At 44.6% G+C, this 21,111-nt stretch overlaps 2 protein-coding genes across 7 annotated transcripts in view; one reads left to right on the top strand and one right to left on the bottom strand.

The window, feature by feature from the left end:
• The first annotated feature begins 5,177 nt into the window (after positions 1 to 5,177).
• CCDC90B (coiled-coil domain containing 90B) lies at positions 5,178 to 14,785 on the top strand. Of its 2 annotated transcripts, none has more exons than XM_042024057.1 (9): positions 5,178 to 5,311; positions 7,170 to 7,289; positions 9,950 to 10,053; positions 11,388 to 11,489; positions 12,136 to 12,177; positions 12,257 to 12,328; positions 12,411 to 12,464; positions 13,397 to 13,511; positions 14,588 to 14,785. In XM_042024057.1, exons 1-9 carry the CDS (start codon positions 5,218 to 5,220, stop codon positions 14,641 to 14,643), a joined length of 759 nt encoding a protein of 252 aa, XP_041879991.1. In that variant the 5' UTR covers positions 5,178 to 5,217; the 3' UTR covers positions 14,644 to 14,785. The 2 variants fall into 2 exon arrangements, with proteins under 2 accessions (XP_041879991.1, XP_041879992.1); XM_042024058.1 differs by lacking the exon at positions 5,178 to 5,311 and adding an exon at positions 5,370 to 5,557.
• Positions 11,902 to 21,111, bottom strand: part of ANKRD42 (ankyrin repeat domain 42) — a 21,408-nt gene continuing 12,198 nt past the window's right edge. For 4 of the 5 annotated variants that reach the window (XM_042024049.1, XM_042024053.1, XM_042024054.1 and 1 more), the window contains 3 exons: positions 20,843 to 20,969; positions 18,096 to 18,240; positions 11,902 to 16,926 (listed from right to left, as the gene is read on the bottom strand). In XM_042024049.1, coding sequence (XP_041879983.1) covers positions 16,831 to 16,926; positions 18,096 to 18,240; positions 20,843 to 20,969 — 368 coding nt within the window. In that variant the 3' untranslated portion in view covers positions 11,902 to 16,830. The remainder of the gene's footprint in view (positions 16,927 to 18,095; positions 18,241 to 20,842; positions 20,970 to 21,111) is intronic. The other variant, XM_042024050.1, reaches the window with a different exon arrangement.

Raw genomic sequence — 21,111 nt, 5'->3', positions numbered from 1 at the left:
TGTCTGTTAGTCAGGGTCAACCTGTTCCAAGCGCAGCATGGGGCCCGAGATAACGGGTTCGATTTGAGCTTCTATCAGCAGTCAGAGTTGTTAACTGGCAGGTGCCGTGCTGGTCATGCAGCTTGTGTTCTTTACTGTCTATTACAGTCCGAGGCTGCTTCTGCTGTTTGCTGTGGGGCTTATTGCTTTACTTCACTGTGCCTGGACACCTTTTGATAAAGGCAATGGCCATGAGCCAGGGCTGGCATATGGCCCTGGCATTGATGCTCTTCTTGCACGGTGTGAGCTCCCTTGTGGGAAGTGTTAGGGATTACACCTCCCTCTGCTCCTCTGGGATGGATGTGTCCAGCTCTTTCGCATGGGCTTCCAAGTTCGCCATACATCATCATGCATGCTGTTTGGTCATGTTCTCTAGCATTGATGTTGGGTGTGCAGAACCTGGCTTGGTCCTGGCACAAGAGTAAACTTGTCTGTGAGGTGACAAAGAAATGCGCACCAAGGTGGCCAGTCACTGCTGGTAGGGTTTGTGGGAGGATTTGAGAAAGTGCCTAGAGCAGTTATCATCTTCGATAGCCCAAGATTTTACACTCGAACAGGCACATAAACCTGTTGAACTGGCACACCACTTGAAGGAAGCTGCCCTTCCTAACCCAGTGAGACCCAATGAGTTCTGGCAATGTTTTCGGGCTTGGCCTGTGCCTACTGAGCCTCAGCCCACCACCATCAGAGGAGGCAGGATGAGGGAGTGACAAAGTCACTCAGGAGGGGGTGATAGCTCAGGCCATCAACCCCAAGTTTTAAAGGAGCTGCAAGATCTGTGGAAAAATTACAGCCACAAGCCAGATGAGTGGACTGCTGCCTGGTGGCTCCAATGTCAGGATATTAGGGTCTGCTGCCAGGAGTTAGCTAGCAAGCCAGGCAGCTGGGATCCCTAAGTAGCGACACCAGGACTGACAAAGGCAAGCTTTGGACACGGTTCCTGGTGAAAATGAAAGCCAGTTACCCCCTCAAGGATGCCTTGGTACGATGCCTGGGCAAGTGAACCACCACTGTAAAAGGCATCCAATGCTTGAGGGAAGTAGAGGTGGTGGGGGCTGCACCCAGCCCATGTGCAGAAGGTGTACGTAACTCACCAGTGTTGCATGCCAACACTGTGGGGCTGATGCACCGGACAGACCCTGAACCACTAACTGCAGAGTGACTGTTCCAATGGCTCCCAGGGTTCAAAGAGAACTTCCCCTCCTCCCCCTGAACAAACATCTAGGTCTTGGCTGCCAGAGATGCCCCACAGAGTCATCTCTTTCCTGCCAGAGGGAAAGGGGGATCCAGGGCATGCCATGCCAGCCTGTGGTTCCTCCTGCACAATCAGGAAGATGAAGAAGTGGAACAATGCTCTCACGCCAAATCTAGAAGCCCACATACATGGACTGCAAGGAAGACCACTGCTACAAAACACCTATCCAAGAAGGCTGATTTGATGGCCTGGCATGTGATCCACAGATGTTGGGGTCCCTCCCCTGCCATGGAGCCCTGGGAAATGAGACTGACCAGGGGCAGGGAGACCCCGTGTCTCCCCCCCAGGGTTCATCTCCCAGGGCTCCATGGCAGGGGAGGGACCCCAACATACAGATGTAGAAGGCTTTGTTGGACACTGCTGCACAGCGTACCCTAACATCATCAGATTACAAGGGAGCAGAATCCATCTGGATTTCTGGAGTGACCTAGACTGGGAATGGCAGGGTCAGTTATCTGTAGCTTAGTGAGCCCATGAAAGATCAGGACATCTAGGGAAAGATGCAATATGCAGGTGGGCTCATGACTGAGGCATGCACCTGACCACTGAAGCATCACACAGGTCGTAGATGACAGTTCTGTGAAGGGCAGAGAGACGGTAATTCAGAAAGATGGGCAAGAGGAGCATCGGGCACCACAGCAACGAAGTCTTTTTTCCGTAACTATTTTCCACACTAGAATTGTATTGCCTTTGTTTGCATAAAGAATCTATATACTGAGACTTCACAAGGGTGACATGTTGATGCAAGGTTTGGGCTTCTCCATATTACAAGATTAAAAAGAACAAGCAGTAGCTTCTGATGATACAAATCAGCATGGTTCAATCTACTGCAGCCTCCTCACTAACTTAGACAAGACTTAATCAAATACATCTGTGATCACTCTCCTATTATTCCTTCCCACTGGGGTCTCAGTGTTATTCAAGACACCGACAAGGATGAAAATCAACATCATGTCAACCACAGCTTCAAAGTCTGTCTGTCCACAGCCCATACTCCATCTAAATTTAATTTGGTAAGATTTATCTGAGTTTGATGTAAGTAAATTAATCATGCAGAGCACTGACCTATCCTACCCCAGGCTCCTGTGCCCCACCCTGCATGTTTATTTGGAAGGTAATCTAATTTGCTGCAAATGTGCTTATCTAGCTGGAAAGCAAACTGTGATAGGTACCTCAGGAGGAAGAAAGCTTTCCAGAATACATGGCTCAGTGAATTCTTTTGTATGAGAAATACAGAATCTATTGTACTGTTGTTGTTGATCTGCACTGGAATTATTCACTTGCTCCCTCTCTTTGTCTCCATATATCTGTGAAGCACAGTTAAGTTCCTAAGCTTTAGTCAGTTCAAAACTGGGTAGAATGCACCAGCCCTTTTCTCTGGGTTTCCCATAAAGAGCTTAAGCAACTCTGGAGAGCTGCTGGGTAACAACCTCCTGCCTGCAAGGTACCTCTGGCAAACAAGAGTGAAATCCTGAGAGATGTTTGCTAGCATGGTGCTGAAGCACAAGAGCCCACTGAGTAGCCAGCAGTGCCATAGCCCGGCTTTGTAATGCAGAAGAGTCAGAGCACAATACATTGACCTGAGTAGCAATGGTAAAAGAGACACTGTGGAGGTCTGATGTTCCTAAATATATACAATCCCAGCCAGTGCTGAAACAATTAGATGACAAAACTATGATTAATTGCAACTATCTTCTGGACACGAGCTGTCTTCTGTCCCTCTCCAGGCTGTTGGACCTCACTACCTTTGCCTCCCAAGCTGTATCTTGCACTTTGGCTCTGTGTCACCAGTGTGGTAAGAGAGGGATCAGAGCCAGTTCTGCTTCCCAGCACTACTCCCCTCTTACCCCATGAGGTGAAGAAGAACAGAGCTGGGAGGGAGGTGCACTGGTGGATGCTGGGGCAGGGATGATAGATGGATGGTCCCAACACCAGGCAGAGAATGTGTCCTGTTATTTTCCCTCTTTCCAGCCATCTCATTGGTTTCAACACTTTTCTCTTGGGGGTCCACATCCACTTGCCCTTCCTATTTTCATCTGTTTCAGAGGAGAGCCTTCTACCCTACAGCACCTTGCAGAGTATGGCACCACGAAGTAATCCCTGCTGCAGACCCTCACCCAGGCACATGGACTGACAATATAGAGATGTGTGACTTGTGTGCGTGCAAAAGCTGTGGAATAGCCAGCTGAGAGCACAGGGATAGCCGTCGCCCACTGAATGTGTACAAATGAGAACACAACAGAGCGGAAGGGTGAGATGATCAGAATAGACAGTCCCGTCGCCAGCCCATCCGGCTGTAGGCTGCTGCCCTCCTCTGGCAAACTGGGACGGCAGTCCTGGTCCCCAGAGCAGCCCTCTGTGTTGCTGAAACGTATCGAGTTCAGCTGCTGGTTCCGGCTGACGGAAATCACAGCTTCCAAACACCCAGTTTGCCATCGCGCTGTTTGTCTGAAGTAGAAAATCAGCACCCTGGGGCACGCAGCCTCTCTGCCCCGCCAGGGAAGCCTTTGTGGATGAAAAAGGCTGTGTGCTGCTCAAGGACCATTTGCCGTCCTGAGCCTGCGTGCGGCACTGTTAGCGTTGAACAAAAACATCCCTGCAGAGAGGGCGCGGATCTGCTGTTCTTCTCCCTTAGTGACAGCTCTTTGTTGCTATTGTTGGGGTTTGTTTCTAATGTCTGTATCTCGGCAACACAGGAATTGTTGACTCGTGGGCCCACGAGAACCTCATGAAGTTCAACAAGTGGAAGGGGCTGCATCTGGTGGGGGCAATCCCATATATGAGCACAGACTGGGAGAGGAACTTACTGAGAGCAGCTGTGAGGAGAAGGACTTGGGGGCTCTCATGTATGAAAAGCTGAACGCAACCTGGCAGTGTGTGCTCACAGCCCAGAGCCCCAGCTTTGTCCTAAGCTACAGCAAAAGCAGTGTGGGCAGCAGGGCAAGGGAAGGGATTCTGCCCCTCTGCTCTGCCCTTGTGAGACTCCACCTGGAGTGCTGTGTCCAGCTGTGGGGACCTCAACAGAAGAAGGATGTGGACCTGTTGGAGCAAGTCCAGGGGAGGCCACAAAGATGCTCAAAGGGCTGGAGCACCTCTCCTACAAAGACAGGCTGAGAGAGCTGGGCGCGTTCAGCCTGGAGGAGGCTTCAAGGGAACCCCTGCTGTGGCCTTCCAGCACCTTGGGGGCTTATGAAACAGACTTTTTGAACGAGGCAATAGTGACAGGACATGGGGCAATGGTTTTAAACTGAAAGAGGACGTGTTTAGATTAGATAGTAGGAAGAAATTCTTTACCGTGAGGGGGGTGAGACATTGGCACAGGTTGCCCAGAGAAGGTATACCTAATCTCTGTGGTATTAGATGCAATCATCGTATCCCTTTACTGTCCAGTTACATTCCTGGTGAACCAATAAATTAATTCGTCTTGAAAATCAGACTTACATATATTTCTAAAAAAAAAAAAAAAAAAAAAAAAAAAAATTGCAGCTTTATATTCACACAAGCCACTAGAAGTGAGAGATTTGGATTACATATAAGGAAGAAATTCTTTACTGTGAGGGTGGTGAGGCACTGGCGCAGGTTGCCCGGAGAAGCTGTGGATGCCCCATCGCTAGACGTGTTCAAGGCCAGTTTGGATGGGGCCCTGAGCAACCTGCTCTAGTGGAAGGTGCCCCTGCCCATGTCAGGGGTTTGGAACTAGCTGATCTTTAAGGTCGTTTCCCTGCGCATCACAGAGCGGTGCGGCGCCGCCTGAGGGCGAACATGGCGGCCGGAGCACTGCGCTCCTCCCATCCACACGGGGACGCTGCGCCGCCGTCTCCGGCCGAGCCCTGCGCTGCGGCCGCGGACTACAGTACCCAGCATGGCCCGCGGGGCCGGCCGGAAGCGGCAGTGAGCGGGCGGAAGCGCTGGGCTGGGGCGCCATGAGGGGCGCCGGGAGCAGCGCAGCCATCCGCGCTTTGGCCGGCCCCCTCCTTCTCCCGCTCCCGGCCCGGCTGCCCCCGGCTCCTCGCAGAGGTGAGAGGCGCCGCAGTGCCGTGCTCGATCCCCAGGCCCGCTGGCAGCTCCCGCGCCCGGGCGGGCAGGCGGCCGCTCGGGGTGGGCGGCTGCCGGGGTCGGTTGACCCGGGGCGGGGTCTGTGAGCGGCGCCGGGGCTGCACAGGGCGCTGGTCGGACTCGGTGTGTGGGAGCGGCCGCCGGGGCCGTCCCTGAGGCGCCGTGTGAGGGAGCGCTGAGCGCCTTCCCCCGGGGCCGTAACAAGGGGTGAGTTCCACGGGCGGGAGCAGCCGGGTGAGCGGCGTATGGGGCTGTCAGGGGCGGTTCGGGACGGGAGGAGCGGTGGGAATTACCGTGGGGCTGCAGAAGGGCGTCTCCGAAAGGTGTCTCAGGGAGGGTTTTGTGGAGTGATTTTCTCAGCCCCGGGCTGCGAGAGGAGCATCCAGTCGAGACTGCAGGAGTGGAGCAAGGGGACAAGAGCAGCATGGCGAGACAACCAGAACTGTAATACCAGCTTTCCTGAGACAGTGTCTCTGCAGTGTAGCTTTCAAATCAAGGAAAAATTCTTAGAAGACAAGAGTTGTGCGTTTAAAAGCTGGTACAGCTTCATGAAAACGATGTTTTGAGTTGGTTTTCATTATTTGTGTGGTATTTGATGCATCTTCACTCTAATGCAGTCATTAATTTGGGTGCTGTGGCTTGTTTAGTTATAGCAAGATCTTTATAGTACTTGTAGCATGTAACTTGATTTATCTAGTAGTGGCACAATATAAATTCCCTGTTGTTTAAATTATACAAAGCTTTTGAGTAAACGTATAGGATAAGACACAGAACAATTTGGTTAAGGCAGAGAGCCAGCAGTGCATAAAGTTTCGAATAAGCATGGATTAAGAAGTAACAGGACTGCTTAGGTAACAAAGAATTAATCAGAACAGAATCTGTAATATGCAAAGCCACACAAACATAAGGTAAAGAGAAACATGCTTCAAATAAAAGTAGGAGAAGCAGTGAAACCTGCTTGTGGGAAGGGATGTCATAAATAGAGTGGATCTTTAACTAATACCTGAGGTTAACTAATACCTATTTAGAGATTAGATATCCCTAATCTCTGAGGTATTAGATGCAAACATCGTATCCCTTTACTGCCTAGTTACTTTCTTGGTGAACCAATAAATTAATTCAGCATGAAAATTAGACTTGCATATATTTCTAAAAAAAAAAAAGTTGTAGCTTTATGTTCACACAAGCCCTGAAAGTGAGAGGCTTGCATTAGATATAAGGAAGAAATTCCTAACGGTGAGGCACTGGAACAGATTGTACAGAAAAGTTTTGGATACCCCATCCCTGGAAGTGTTCAGGGCCAGTTTGGATGAGGTTCTGAGCAACCTGGTTTAGTGGGAGGTGTCCCTGCCCATGGCAGGGGGGGTTGGAACAAGATGATCTTTAAGGTCCCTTCCAACCCAAACCATTCCGTGATTCTGTGACAAAATAAAAAGCTGTTGGAATTAAGGTTCAGCAGTTTAAATAAAATAGCAGTGCATGTTTAATTGCATGAAGTCGTTCAATATTTTACAAGTAAGAAAATTATTTAAGTGATGTTTCCCAAATACTATAAGACAATTGGCTGTGGGAGTTTATTTGTGTTGTATCAGGATGCTGGTCTGTTGCACAGGTACATGAATGTACTTAAGATAGATCTGTGGGTCCTAGTTGGTGTAAATTTCCTGTGGAAAAGGGATGGATGGTTTCTGGTGTGTGCTGTAACCCAGCTTTTTGATGCAACATCCATGCAGCTTTTCTGTGATGAAAGAAATTAAAATTAGTATATTGCATAATAAGCTAATCAAGTTAAGGTTAAGGCATGTTTTGTTATTTCCAGGTTTTGCTGCCACGTTCATTAGGAAGTCATATGATGTCAGAAGGGTTGATATCACTCCCCTGGAGCAGAGGAAGGTGACTTTTGATACCCATGCTTTAGTGCAGGAGCTGGAAACCCATGGTAAGTGATATCAGATAATAAAGGAAAACTTTTAATATTAAGTAGTGTAACTTTGAGTACTATCAGTTTCCCCACAGTACCAGTCCCTGGTGGTATAAAATGTTTTGGCAGCCTCTTGAGGAGGCTGGTGAAGGAGAGGCAGCTGATGCTGTGCCATACAAATAACTACTACATTAGATTGACCTCACTGGTAGGCAGGTTTATGTATTGTCTTCCAGGTGAGAAACATAACACAGGTAACAAATGTAAAGTAAGTAACAGTTAAAGACTTTTATAGCAAAAATGAAAATTTTTTTATAGCAAAAAAGGAAAATTCCTTCTACTAGCCTGCTAATAATAACGAAGGGGTTTTTTCCTAATTAGAAATATTTTCAGCAGCATGATGCTGTGATACATTCTTAATGCCTGCACTTTTGTTGTGAGACTGGCTGAGGGTTCTGCCCCCTGCAGCAGCTGTGAGTCAGAGCCTGCAGAGGAGTATTATAACAGAGCAGATGTATGTCATACATCCCTTGTACTTGCCAGGTTTCCAGTTTCTGTCACCCTGGAGGTATTTTAAATCAGGTGTGAGTGGAAATCTTTTCACAAGTTTATTCTGTCCCTGAGCCACTATAAACTGATTACTATCCAAAACATCCTTTCTCATGGAACTTCAGACATCCACATCTTTTGTTTATGCAGAATCTGGTATCTGTGAGGTGAATTTGATGCCCAGTCAGCTCTTTTGTGGGAAGAAGGAGTGAACATTTAATCTCTCATGTCACTCACGATTATGCAAACTTCTGTCATTTTGCCCCATCATTGTTTTCCAAACAGAAGAATCCTAGCTTGTTGCATTTTTCCTGAAGCAGTAGATTTTCCATGTTTTTGATTATTCATTATTCCCTTCTGTTAGTATTTTCTGCTTCTGTCACATTCCAGTCCATTTCACGTTTTCAGGGAACAGTGCTGGAATTACTTGACAACTGAATGTCCTATGGATTTGAATAGTAAAGTAATGTTGTGTCTGTTGTGTTCCCTGTTCCTTTTCCTAGTAGTTCCAAAGGGTTTGGTTTGGCTTATTGATCCCTACTAAGCATTGAGCTGATGTCTTCATTAGACTAGCAACTATCTTTTAAAATTCCAAGTGACAATAGGAACTTTGTACAGTCGGAGGTTAGGATTGTTTCCACTATTTGGGTCTCATAATATTAATATGTGTTGGTAGTTAAAAGACTTACAATAGTCTGCTAACAATGTTTATTTTTTTCATGCCTGTCAGACTTGACAGCCTGTACTTCCCTACATGTGGGAACCTAGAATGCAGAGATATATTCTCTGCATTCTAGGTTCCCACACCTACATCTCTCTAGAACTGTGTTTTAAACCTGGCATTGTTATTTTCCAGTCCATGGCTAACCACAGTAAGCTGTGAAACGTTACTTGTCCCAGGGACTGATTCAGCTATTTCTTCTCTGAGTTCCTTTAAAACTTGTGGGGTGGAGTCTGTCTGGTGCCAGTTGTTACTCAGTTTAATTTGTTCCATAACTTCTACAAATACTTCAGTACCACAGTACAGGTCTTTATAGGCAAAACCAAGAAAGTGAGAGAGCCATTATAGTTTTTCCCAAGTTTTAGGCAGTTTTCAGGCTCCAATCTCTTGCTTATATAAATTTTCCCACATTTTCTAAATTTTCACAAAACACAGTCGTTTCTTGCTGTGGAGGAAGAGCAAAATAAGAAATTGGCAAGAGCTTAAGTAACCCTGAAAATTCAGAGAAACTGAAGCAATACTATCACACCTTGTAGTGGAAGGAAGCTGTCATAAAGCATCTGTAGCTTTTTTAGACATGTAAACCAGTGGTGCACCTGGATGGTACCAGTATACTGAAAGGGAGCAGTAGCACAGTTCTCTAAATAATGTGCCTTGAAAGCATTTTTCAATGTTAATTTAGCTCACTTCATAAAATGGGGTAGTTGAAACACAATACATCAATCAGATTGCTGGAAAGAAATTTCTAGGGCAAAAGCTCTCAGCACTTGACCAGATACAGCTAAAATGAGAGCAATTTTTTTTCCCCATTATTCACCACACATCATCTTTAATGCTTTTCAAAATCACACCAAGGTATGGACAAAGTGTTACTTTTTATCATCAGAAAGCAAAAATCCCAGTTTGAGTTCATTCTGCAGGCAATGGATGCAGCAGTTTAAAAATCAGTTTTGCATATGTTCCTATCTGTGCAGGACAGTTTCAATATATGCAGAATTACTTCTTATTATTCTACAGAATGCATGCTTTGTAGCTCAAGGTAAGTTTGGTTTTAAAAGAAATTGTGGAAGTTCACTATGAAGTAAAGTTTTGCTAAATTATTTTTATAATGCATGAACGGCTGGATCCTGTATGAAGGAATTTGGTCTTTCTGCCAGCTGCATGTATAGGCTTTCAGTATATTAAAAGGTACTGTGCTTCAGATTTTTGCAGCATTAAGTCTGTGTTTTTTCTAGTTGAAGTCGCAGTGACTGGCTCCTGGCTGTCAGTTTCCAGTCACGTGTGTGAATTCCCGTGTGCCACTGTGATTAGGCGTGGCACTTGAGCACCCCAGGTGACTACACATCTCTTGCTCCTCATGCGTATTTTGAACATCACCTTAACTCATCATCCTTCAATTGTCGCCCAGGCTTTGGGAAGGAGCAAGCACAGACCATCGTGTCGGCGTTGATAACCCTGTCCAATGTCAGCTTAGACACCGTCTATAAGGACATGGTTACACAGGCCCAGCAGGTAAAAACTCGTTTCTGCTATGTAGCTATAAAGGCTCGTGGTGGCATCTTTAAAACACAAGTGAGCACCTCTCTCTAGTACTATAAACACCTCACTGTGCCAGGTTTTCCTAAGTTTACGTGGGATTTTAACAGATAGTTATAGGCCCTGACCAGCTTCCACTGAAGTCTGACTACTTCATTGAACACAATGAAGTTTTTACAATTCCTGGGAAAACTTCAGTTATTTACACTAAGGAGCTAATACGCCTCATATCATCTTAAAATACTCATTATCAGTACTGACTACACTATAAAAAACAGTGTTTCTGCTTAATACAATTCCATGCAAATTCTATTCGGGATGATGACTTTCTTTGCATCTAGTAGGATTTCCAAAGAGAAAGCTTTTCATTTCAATGAAGAAAAAAGAACCACAGAGACAGAAATTCTTGTCTTCTTCTGAGATTTAGAGGGAAAAAAAAAAAAAGGTAGACAACTTATATTACAAGTAAATTCTAGTAAGATAAAAATCTCTTAGAAGAAAGGTTCAGCAGTTCAAATAAAATAGCAATGAATGCTTAATTACCTTAAGTAATTGAAGAAGGATGGCACATCATTTCAGCTTGCACAGCCTTCTGGAGCAATGATCAAAACCATCACTGTGCATCAGAGAATCCCACAGCAGTGTGTCATTTTCCATGCTAAATAGTAGGGTAACTTCTTTATGCTGGGTGAAGGAGTATTGCTTTCAGCATTTTAAAATACTGAGTTTCTTCCTTTATTTTCTGGTTTGGTTTGTTTCCTGTGTTTATACATAGTGGTTGAATTCTGAACTTGTTAGTTCAAACCCCAGGAAGGCTTTTTTCAGTGCTTATTAGCAGTGCTTTACTTGTGTCCATCAGACTTTGAAGCTGACAGTGTGATACTCCTGTCATTAAGTCTTTCGCTTTCAATGGGTTTGTAGGCAAGAAATGGAAGTGCTGATTAAGAGTTGCATTCAGACCCACAGTTAATGCTTCTGAGGCTGCTGAATGTTCACTGAAAGTGGAAGAGACTGCAGGACTGACCTGTAGCTACAGTCTACTTCATTTCATCGCTGCTTGGATTAATACCGCTGAACTTTTGGCTTAAATTCAGAGTTGGTGTATTAAAGCAACAGAAAAAGCACAAACCTCTTGAGTCTTTCAAACAAATTGCTGTATGAAATTGTCTGTTTCTGTCACATTCTTGGTAGAGAGACTCCCCACTTCTGTGCTTTGCAGTAGCTAATTTCATAATTTCAGACCTAAACATTTTTCCTTTACTTGCCAGAAAGAGTGCACCTTAATCAATGGCATGTTTCATTTTTCAAAGGAAATAACTTTACAGCAGATAATGGCACATTTGGACTCCATTCGAAAAGATATGGTCATCCTGGAGAAAAGTGAATTTGCAAACTTGAGAGCAGAGAATGAGGTACTAATACATATTTTCATTAAGCAGTTTAATCGCAGTATTTGTTCCATTTTACCTGTTGTACATTTTTGTGGAACAAAATATGAATGTAAAAGTAATTCTGGATACTTCTATCAGAATTGAAGAGTCTGTATGTTACAACTTTAGAGATCACATAAAAATATATTTCACATGCTAAGACCTGCTCAGATCTTCTGTAAAGGATTCTAAGATGTGTACATTTTTTTCATCTTCTGTAATTTTATTTAAGGGTAACTGCTAGTTTCTGGCCATTAACCATACAGTGCAGGGAGAGGAGTCAGCCATTCCTTTGCAACAATTTAATTGATTTGGTGATTGAGACACGTTTTGCTTTTACTTCATGGCATTTTGATATTTCTCTGCTGTCTTTAGAATCAGAATAACAAGATCATCATTGTTACAAAATAATTACTTTATTTTGAACAATATTCCCAGCAGATTATATATACCTGTACATTCAAACACATTAATTAGGATATTTAATTAAGAACAAATTGCCCCATTGGGAGGAAAAATGGGGGAAGAATAATTGCATGGATGCAGTGGTAACACTTACATGACTGATTCATTTGGTTAACAGTTTCCTGAATTTGTAAGAATCTTTTTTTTTTTCCTCTGCCCTTAGAAAATGAAAATTGAATTAGATCAAGTTAAACAGCAGCTAATGGTAAGTAAACAGCAAGTACCTACACACTCCCATTACGGAGAATAAACAACTATTTTCAAAATCTTCATTTGTTTTAAAGACTGAAACTGGTAAAATCCGAGCTGACAGCAAGCTAGACATAAACCTGGAGAGGAGCAGGGTGACAGATATGGTAAGTTGGTCTGTGAAGATGCCCTTATTAGCTCTGTGTTGTGTTTCTGTTGCTGCAGTTGTGATTTATCTTCTATCCACAGTTTACAGATCAGGAGAGGAAACTGATGGAAGCAACTACAGAGTTTCATAAAAAAGTAAGTATTGAACACAGCCGGGTACAGTCACACATTGCATGTTCGGTAAACCCCAAACTTTGGTGAAAGCTAGTATGTTTTTGGCTATGGTAAAGCAAAAGGCCAGGCTCTATCACTTGGAGCTGTTGTAGTTGTTTCTTGCCTGTTTCTCGCTGAACTCCAGTCAGCACAGGGAGGCATGCGGGCCTTGTCCCTTGCTTCCAAGTACCTTGTCGCAGGCTGGCACATGGGGGATGTGAGCTATCATGCTGCCCTTTTCCTAGTGTTAACTGATGAGCTGTACCACAGGGATGGTTCAGGTGCCTACAGCCAAGCCATTCGAGGACTGGAAGTAAGTCCTCAAAGCTGCTAGAGGACAGCAAAGTCTAAGAGGCTGAAAAGGGACCATGTCCATCTTGACTATATCCTCCCTTTTTGGGATATGCTTTGTGACTCCTCAAACCACTGTTTCTCAGAAATGTAGGAATACTGTTCTGTGTGCTGTAGAATATCTCCTTTAGGAGGCACTGGCACATCAGAGACAAAAGTCTGTGTCATGAGGGTGGTGAGACACTGGCACAGGTTGCCCAGAGAAGCTGTGGACTCCTGGCAGTGCTCAAGGCCAGACTGGAAGGAGCTCTGAGTAACCTGGTCTAGTGGAAGGTGTCCCCCCCTTGGCGGTGGGGCTAGAACTAGATTGTCTTTAAGGTCCCTTCCAACCCAAGCCAGTCTGTGATTCTATGATCATTGGAGTTTTCTCGTTTTGTGTCTCCGTCCCTTCAGTAATCTTTCCAGACTGTGTGAAGCAACATTCTCTGTCTTCTAATGTCTCTTAGCAGTGATAGGTTGGAAATTATTTCTTGTTTCTAGTAGCATGGTATTTTTGTTCAGCTTTGGAAAGTTGAAGGGGCTAGAGACCATTGTGAAATTTATGCTGTCTTTCAATATTTCAGGATGCAAATACCAACAGCGTTATCTCAGAAATCAGTAATAAAATTGACACTGAAATAGCCTCCTTAAAAACGCTCATGGAATCGAATAAACTTGATACTATTCGTTATTTGGCAGGTATGTGATAGGCAAGGAGGTGAGTACTGGTACTGGATCATGGGTGTATAAAATTCTGTTCAGGAGTAAATGCTAGAAGAGGTCAGCTGTAGCAGCAGACAACTGGTATTGGGTGGAGAAGAGGTGGGAGCATGCCACAGTAGGACTAGGAGTGTGCCCAGAACTGGGATTAGGATGAATATGGACATGGTTTAAAAAAAATTGAAAGCCTAAATACCTTATCCAGCTTGACAGTACTCCTGCTTGCTGCAGCAGTCATTGATGTGATGGAGTTGCTAGAGAGGTTTTGCTGAGGTCACTTATATTACCCTGAAGGGGTAATTCAGGACTGGTCTGAGTGACCAGTTCTGCCTCCCATTGAGTCTCCACAAACACAATTTCAGTGTGGCAGCACTTGTACTTTCTCCTGCCAAGCAGAACAAATTTCAGTCTGATTTGGGATTAGTCTTCTCAATATATACATAACCACTGAAGTTTTTATTGTGTAGGAGCTGGATAGAAAGAAAGTAATGCTTTATATTTGGAAGTGAGAATAAGTTCAAAGGGAAATGTAATTAGCTTTAACACTAATTGAAACAGCAGTGTAACAAATTCAAAGCACAACTCGTCAGGCTTCAGGAATGCTGCTGTGTTTGACAGTTCATTGTAAAATTCATTGTCATTTTCATTCTGCGGGAAATCTGCAATGTCTAACGTGAGCCCTGGTGCAGCCAGCTCTCCTGTAATGCAGTTTCCAGTAGCTGGGTGACAGTAGTAAAAGCCCCCATAGCCTGTGGTGCTCTCAGGTATCCAGTGTAGCTGTTGGGATGTGTCCCTGAAAACCTGGCTCCTCAGGCTGCTGCATTGGGCCTTCCACCTCAGTGCTGCAGCTGTGCTGCTGTGCAGGGTGCAGCATCCAGGACCAGCCGTTGGATTCTGGAATTGTTCTGTCGCACCTGCAGCAATCTGTGAGGTTTAGGAAGTTCTGCCCTAGAGTTGTTACTGTTCCTCCATCTGTTTGTAGCTAACTTCCTCTCTGGATAAAGCAGTACAACAGCACTCAGCTAATTCCCTCCTTTCTTTGTTTTTTTTAACAGCTTCAGTGTTCACTTGCCTAGCGATAGCACTGGGATTTTACAGGTTCTGGAAATAGATCTACGTGGAATGACTGCACTAAATACAGACAGAAAAGACCACCCAGGCAACACCACTTTGATGACCATGTTTGTGCTGTAGATAACCTTGGTACCTTTTTGTTTTGGTATTCTTCCTGTATAATAAAAATGTTTTCTGAATATGTAACACTAAAGATCAAAATATTTGGGGGGAAAGTAGCCAGATAGTAATATTTCATTGCCTCCTATTCAATACTGTATTTATTTCAAAGTATTTCTTATGCTATACCAGAAAGTTTCCTAATATTTTTTAGAATTAAATTTGTTTTCTTTTTGGAAAATTCTCACTGTCATCTCTTTTCAAGATGGAAATATTAAACATTTTATATGCCCTTGAAATGGGAATACAGTTCCCAAATTAGGGGATGCTAATACCAGACTTCAACATATCTAATCTGATCCAAGTAAATTAGTCTTAAACATAGGTTCTGGATTTTGCCTTTAATCTGTTCCTCACTTCTTTGATGAATTGAAGCTTGGCCCTTTGGGTTTTTTTATCTACATACATAAAAACACACTCCAAGGCCTTTACTAAAGAACCCTTTTTTTTTTTTCCTTGAAAACTGGTTTACATTAATTTAAAATCTCATGTACAACTACCCTGTCTCCATAGATTTATTTTATTTAGTATCTCCTGCAATTTCTGTAAGTGCAGAGGTCAAAAGAATGGGAAAACTTCTCTGTCTTCACCTTTTCAAAGGAAAATGCCTCCACTCTCAGCAACTGTGTACAGCCCTGGGGCCGACGAATGCTCTTAACTTCCCCCCCTCAAGTAGCACAAAGTATTTCCAAGAAACCAGCTCATATTTTCTGGGCACCGTACCTGGCTTTTAACATGGAAATACTCAGCATCTCAGTGGTGCCAGGGTGGTGGTGGTGGTGATCATGCTCATCCTCTCCACTCCTCCAGACTGTTCTGTAATCCTGTGGGACACACTGACCTTCCTGACCACTCTGCCTTCTGCAAGGACTTGACAACTCTTGTTGCAGAGTTGCAACACAGCTGAAGGGTGGATGCCTTCCAAAACTGAAGTAGTTCTGTCTTGTTGAGTGCAAATGTGTATGCTTGGTTTGATTCTTTTAGTAAAATGATAATTCTTAAAAAGTCTTTCTGGATTAACTTTGAAGTAAGAATAGGCCTTTTATGGGCTAAGGACTACGCAGTACTGACTAGTGGCAATTTTTTTATTGCTGTTTTATTCTGTTTACAGTTGAACTTGCTGGTATTCTGCCAATTCTTATATTCACGGCATTAAATTATTTATCATCTTCATTCAAAAACATAAAATAATTTCTTATATTTGCTGTCTGGCTATCTGAGAGTTTCTACATGAAAGTTTAGCACCAATGGTGATGCAGGAAATAGGTCATCTGCTGCAGCTTCTCACTACCATCATTTCACACACCCTGAACTGGGCTCTCGGTACAAGGCTTATGCTGTTAGTCAGCGTGCCTCTCCTTCACTGTGCACACAAAACCATGGATTTTTATTTTTCAGGACCTCTGAAATTCCCAGAGATTAAGTTTTCTATGGTACTAAGGAGAGGACAGTTCAGGACTTACGCACTAAAATAATTAAGTCTCAAAATGAGGGTTCCAGAGGGAAAATAATTTCACAATAGCACACAGCTGACAGAAAAACTTATATGTGTAGTCACTAAATTATTTTTAGGTGCGGAGGAGAGGTCAGGGTTGCAGTTTCTAACCACAAGCTGCCCCATAACTTAGTAAACCCTTCAGCCCTGAGTTAGAGACCCAACTGCTGCAAGTCATCTGGCACCTCCCAAAGGAGTTGCTTCCTGCCTTCTTTAGGAATGACTAAAGATAAAAATCAAGGGGCCTGGCACCTGTGTGCAGCTGAGAAGTAATTCTCCCATCCACTATTCATCTTCCACACTGAATATTCTAGGAGGTAAGGTGCACTTTTGCCATCCTAGGGTAGTAGTACGAAATAGACCAATGGATGGAGATACTTTTCCCAGAGCCATGAGGGCCTGTGACATTCCTGATGTTAGGCCAGAGAACTAGAGAACTAAAACGTAGTTCAGTGAAAGGCAGAGACCCACACCTCATCTGTGGAGCTGGGCTGTGCAAACACTTTGCATTATCTGGAATATTGCTTTTATACCTCTACAATCTGCTGCCCCTCCTTTGAGACTCGTTCCTCAGTGTGGTCTCACAAACCCTCCTCCTGGGCTGCAGGCAGGCTGCTTCTTTATTTTCTTTTTGTCTTTGCAAGACTCGGCCATTGTCTCAGCTTCCTGAAACAAAGAATACTGCAGCCATTAAACAGCAACCAGTGAAAGGATTTAAAATTCTACATCTGGGAGTAACAACAGAATACTGTGTTCAGACTGAAGCTGAGGGCACAGCACAGTCCCAGGGCATGGGATGGCAACACAGCAGTGTGAGACTTGAAGGTCCCTTGGCTGTAGCAGTCACTCAGCCAGAAAGGCAGCTTGGTTAGAAGGGGAAAATTACCAAAAAAATGGCCTAATGGAAAATAGTGACAAAGAAAATGTTTGCCAGCCTGGGAATCACAAGGCTGAGAAGCAGAAACATCCTTGAAAAGTGCAGCTGGCTTCTCTGAAGTATAGCTGTGGCACCTAGCATTCAGAGCCTGAGATTCCACTGAGAAACACAAAAACAAGGGACCGCAGAGGCAATTGGCTGAAAAGGTGGAAAATAGTCTAGGAATTAAAAAATGGTCTGAAAGAAGTGAAGCATCCATCTATTGCCTGTACAGGTAAAAAGTAAAAAATTAGAAACATCATCATCTTGCAGTGGTGGTGTCCTCTACCCTCTTATGTCTCTATCACATAAAAAGAGCTTAATTTTTAATTCAAAATAGAACCTCTGAGAACATACAGTGCTGCATGTTTCCTTTCCCAAACAGATTGAATTCTCTGCATGAACTTTCTATGAGATCTTGAACTCTCATTCAGTACGCCTGACTGACTCCAGATGCTGTGATATGGATCAAGACCCTGTTATTTGATTTGTGCCCTTCTGGGGACCCATGGTTGCAATCTCTACACCCCTGCAGGCTGGGTAACCCTTTAGGTGGTGACAACACCTCTCCCGAAGCACTATTCCAGTCTCAGTCACCAGGTACCAGCCAAGGAGAACTGCCAGTCACTGGATATGCAGTGTGGAAGTACTCAGGGATTGGCCCACTCCTTTTGTTAATGTGAAATATCAGTCCTTCTCTGACGGAGTACAGAAAGAAACTGATATTCTTTCACAGCAGAGACTCTGTCAAGGATAGACAAAAGCTCCTGCTCACTTCAGTGTCCCGAGCTGAAAGGTGCAGCACATTTTCTCCAGTATTTCCGAGCACTGTGCCTAGGAATCTTAGAGGAAAGAAACACGCACAAGCAACAGGCAGTAGCCTCTGTGCCATGCCCAGGGGAGCTGGTGTGGCACTCACCGCAGAGGAAGCAGAGGGCGTGCGGGTTTTGCCCCGACTCTCTCGGAGCTGGCTTATCTCAGCCCGGTACTCATCCAGCTGGCTCTCCAGCTTCTCCCGCCTGACCCGCTCGTATTCCAGCTGGGCCTCCAGCTCCCTCACAGCCCTGCCAAAAGCAAACGAGACAAGCAGAGCATGAAGTACATCCAAACCTGCCCCGGCTACTCCACGTGGTGCTGGGCCTTTGCCAGGGAACAGCACAGGCACGCAGAAAGCAGCGCAGCACAGCACGCCTCACGGCAGCTGTGCTCAGGCTCCGGACCCTTGGTGACAGCGCTGAACAGCAACCTTCCCTCTCGGAGGAGCGGTGCTCAGCGCAATGGGACCGCGAGATGGAGCCGTCTGCCCACACACCGAGCCCGGGCTCCGGTGCCTGCGACCAGGCCAGGCTCCAGCTGCGGGGGAGGGAGAAGTGCCCAAGCAGCAACTAAGTTATTACGAAATAGAGAAAAAGCACAAGGCCGGCGGCATTCTGGAAAGGTCAGGGGAGCTTTCTCATTCAGATCTGGTGCTTCTACATCCTTCCTATTGATCGACTGGCTTATACACAGTTGCACAAGATCTCACTAGTCACACCCTCAACAGCTCCTAAATTACTTGAGATTCCTGAACTGTTTAGCTGACACATAATTCACACATAAAATGAGTCTCGAGTTGAGCTGGCTCTCTCCTATATCAGCATGAATATCACAGCTACAAAGATGGAAGATCAGTAAAAGGAAATAGAAGATATCTGCCCTGTGCATCCCAACAGCACAGCAGGAAAGCTCTCAGCAAGACTCACCATGTTTCCCTGTTTCCCAGAGTGAAGAATTCCTGACTCAGGCCGTTTGAGCTACCAATGAGCCTTACCGACCCTGCAAGAATGGCCTGTGCTCAGTGTTCAGGAGACAGCCGACTTCCTCCATGCTTCCAATTAAAGAGGCACAGCTCCCAAACTGTGTGGCACACTCACGGTGGCAATTTCCTGCAATGAACCCTGGTGAAAGCACGGTGAAGTGATTCACACCAGGCCTCTTACAGCCAAAAAACCTGGACTAAAGCAGAAATCTTCAAAATCTGCTACAGTGGCCTTCCCAAGTGGCAACTCCTGCTTTTCATCTAGCAAAATGGTGTTGCCATTAAGTATTTTATCAACAATGAGGTTTTCTGGCCTATGATACAAGCATCTTGGGGTCTATCCACAGATAGGTACCCTGAGAAGGGTAGGTAGGTAGGTATGCTGAGAAGCCCTATTTCCTTTTCAAAAGAATAGTTTAGGGCTAGGGATGCTTTCTAGCCTTCACAGGTGAGAGAGACCCTTCAGAGAGCCTCACAATTTTTCTAGTTTAGCCACACGTGCCATAGAAGGCAATACCCCTTGAAGAGCCCCACCAGAGCCTTCCAATAGACAATGCTAGCTCTGGAGCAGCTGCTCTATCCATAATGAATTTTCATGTCTGTCATTAGTCAACAGTGACTTTTCCATCATTAAAAACAGACTGCTCTGACCTTTCAGTGAGGGCATCAACACCTGAGCTGGTCACCCTCTTCCTTTAAAACCAGGAGAGACACTCCTAGAAGTGATGAATCTCATCCTGAAGTATATGTCTAATTATGCCCTGGAAGTGCCTACACCACTCCAAGAAGTTTAAAAAGGAGCTTCAAGGTAACTAACTCAGATGCAGGTACCCGTTACCTATAATAGACATATCAAGTTAAGGAAGATGGACTTCCAGCATAACCTGAGTCAAAGAGTGACCTGGAACCAAAAGAAATCCTGACCTCGGTTTCCTGGCTCAGACATGGCTGTAAAACAAAGTACTTAATTGCAATCTGTGACACCTACTACCTGCTCCAGATCCACACAGACTGGTAAGTCTGCTGTCTTCTTGACAGCATACATCTTGATGGCTCAGGACAGTCTCCTCTCAGTGACCAAATAAAGGCAGTGGTTTGGGTTGGCCCAAACACATTATCGAGGTGGTTATCTACAGAGACTGAGAACAGAGGGTAGCCAAATCTTTGACAGGCAGAGGTGGAGACAGGCCTGTCTTTGGAGGCTGCATTATTGTTAAATCTCTAAATCTTTGACAGAGTTTTCTTTGAAATGTAGACAGTCTGTCCATCAAATCACCTGGCCAATCTAACAGAACCATTTGATTTAACAGACACACTGAGAATTAGACAGATATTATGAACAGTACTTCAAATGTATCAGCAGGTTTGTTGATAGGTTTTTTTTTGTGGTCTGGACACAAGCTAATGTTTTCCTGAGCACAGAAATACATTGCCAATGAACAGAAATGTTGGCAGGTCACTGAATAATCTCTGCTCTATATGCACTTCCATCCAAGCCATGCTAAGACTATTGCCTATTTTCAGATTTACTGAAGGGCATACATGTATGTCTTTGGCATCCTCAGTGGAAACAAAACAGCCAGAATTTATCAGACCTACTGGACAAATCTGCAGGAAAACCTGAAGGCCAAACAGATGATCTTGCACAAGAATCATGGACCTATCAAGCACTTGTGTTGTGGGGCTGATCCTGATGGTAGAAATTTAGAAATGGCCAGACAAATTGCTGCATTTCTTTTTGGCCTGGTTGAAGTTGGTAAGTGGAAAAGACAAAATGGCCAAAGCAAATTTGAGTGTAAGCCAGCTTTAAAGGAGAATTTAAAATGGGCCCCACAGAGGTGAACATTAGCAGGGCAAAATGACCTTACTTCTCAACTTTCTTTTCTTCTTTTTTCATCTTCCTCTCCTCTTCAGTTACTCCTCCCAGCTGTCTGTAGTTGCTGTAGGCAATTTCTAGAAGTTGCTGAAGTTCTTTAATCTTGTGATAGGCCCTTACTGTAAGACAGAGTTCTCCAGGTAGGTAAATTCAGGGAGAAGACAGTAATGCTGGAATCCAATAGTCTGGAAAATAGTCTCACACACGCAAGAGCAGAAATCACACTGCTCAGCAAACACTGAGCTACTCCTGACACCCACA

The sequence above is a fragment of the Corvus kubaryi genome, unplaced genomic scaffold, assembly GCF_017639235.1.
Source record: "Corvus kubaryi isolate FWS band 111438036 unplaced genomic scaffold, C.kubaryi_AGA036_p1.0 37260, whole genome shotgun sequence".
NCBI classification, from domain to species: domain Eukaryota; kingdom Metazoa; phylum Chordata; class Aves; order Passeriformes; family Corvidae; genus Corvus; species Corvus kubaryi.
The sequence above is the reverse complement of the archived record's forward strand: the minus strand, read 5'-3'. Positions and strand labels throughout refer to the sequence as shown.

Bases quoted from the DNA above. Each gene is read 5' to 3' on its own strand.
- CCDC90B (XM_042024057.1), top strand. From the start codon at position 5,218: ATGAGGGGCGCCGGGAGCAGCGCAGCCATCCGCGCTTTGGCCGGCCCC. The intron at 5,312-7,169 runs GTGAGAGGCGCC...TGTTATTTCCAG, and splicing joins GCCCCCGGCTCCTCGCAGAG to GTTTTGCTGCCACGTTCATT. The intron at 12,329-12,410 runs GTAAGTTGGTCT...TTCTATCCACAG, and splicing joins GGAGCAGGGTGACAGATATG to TTTACAGATCAGGAGAGGAA.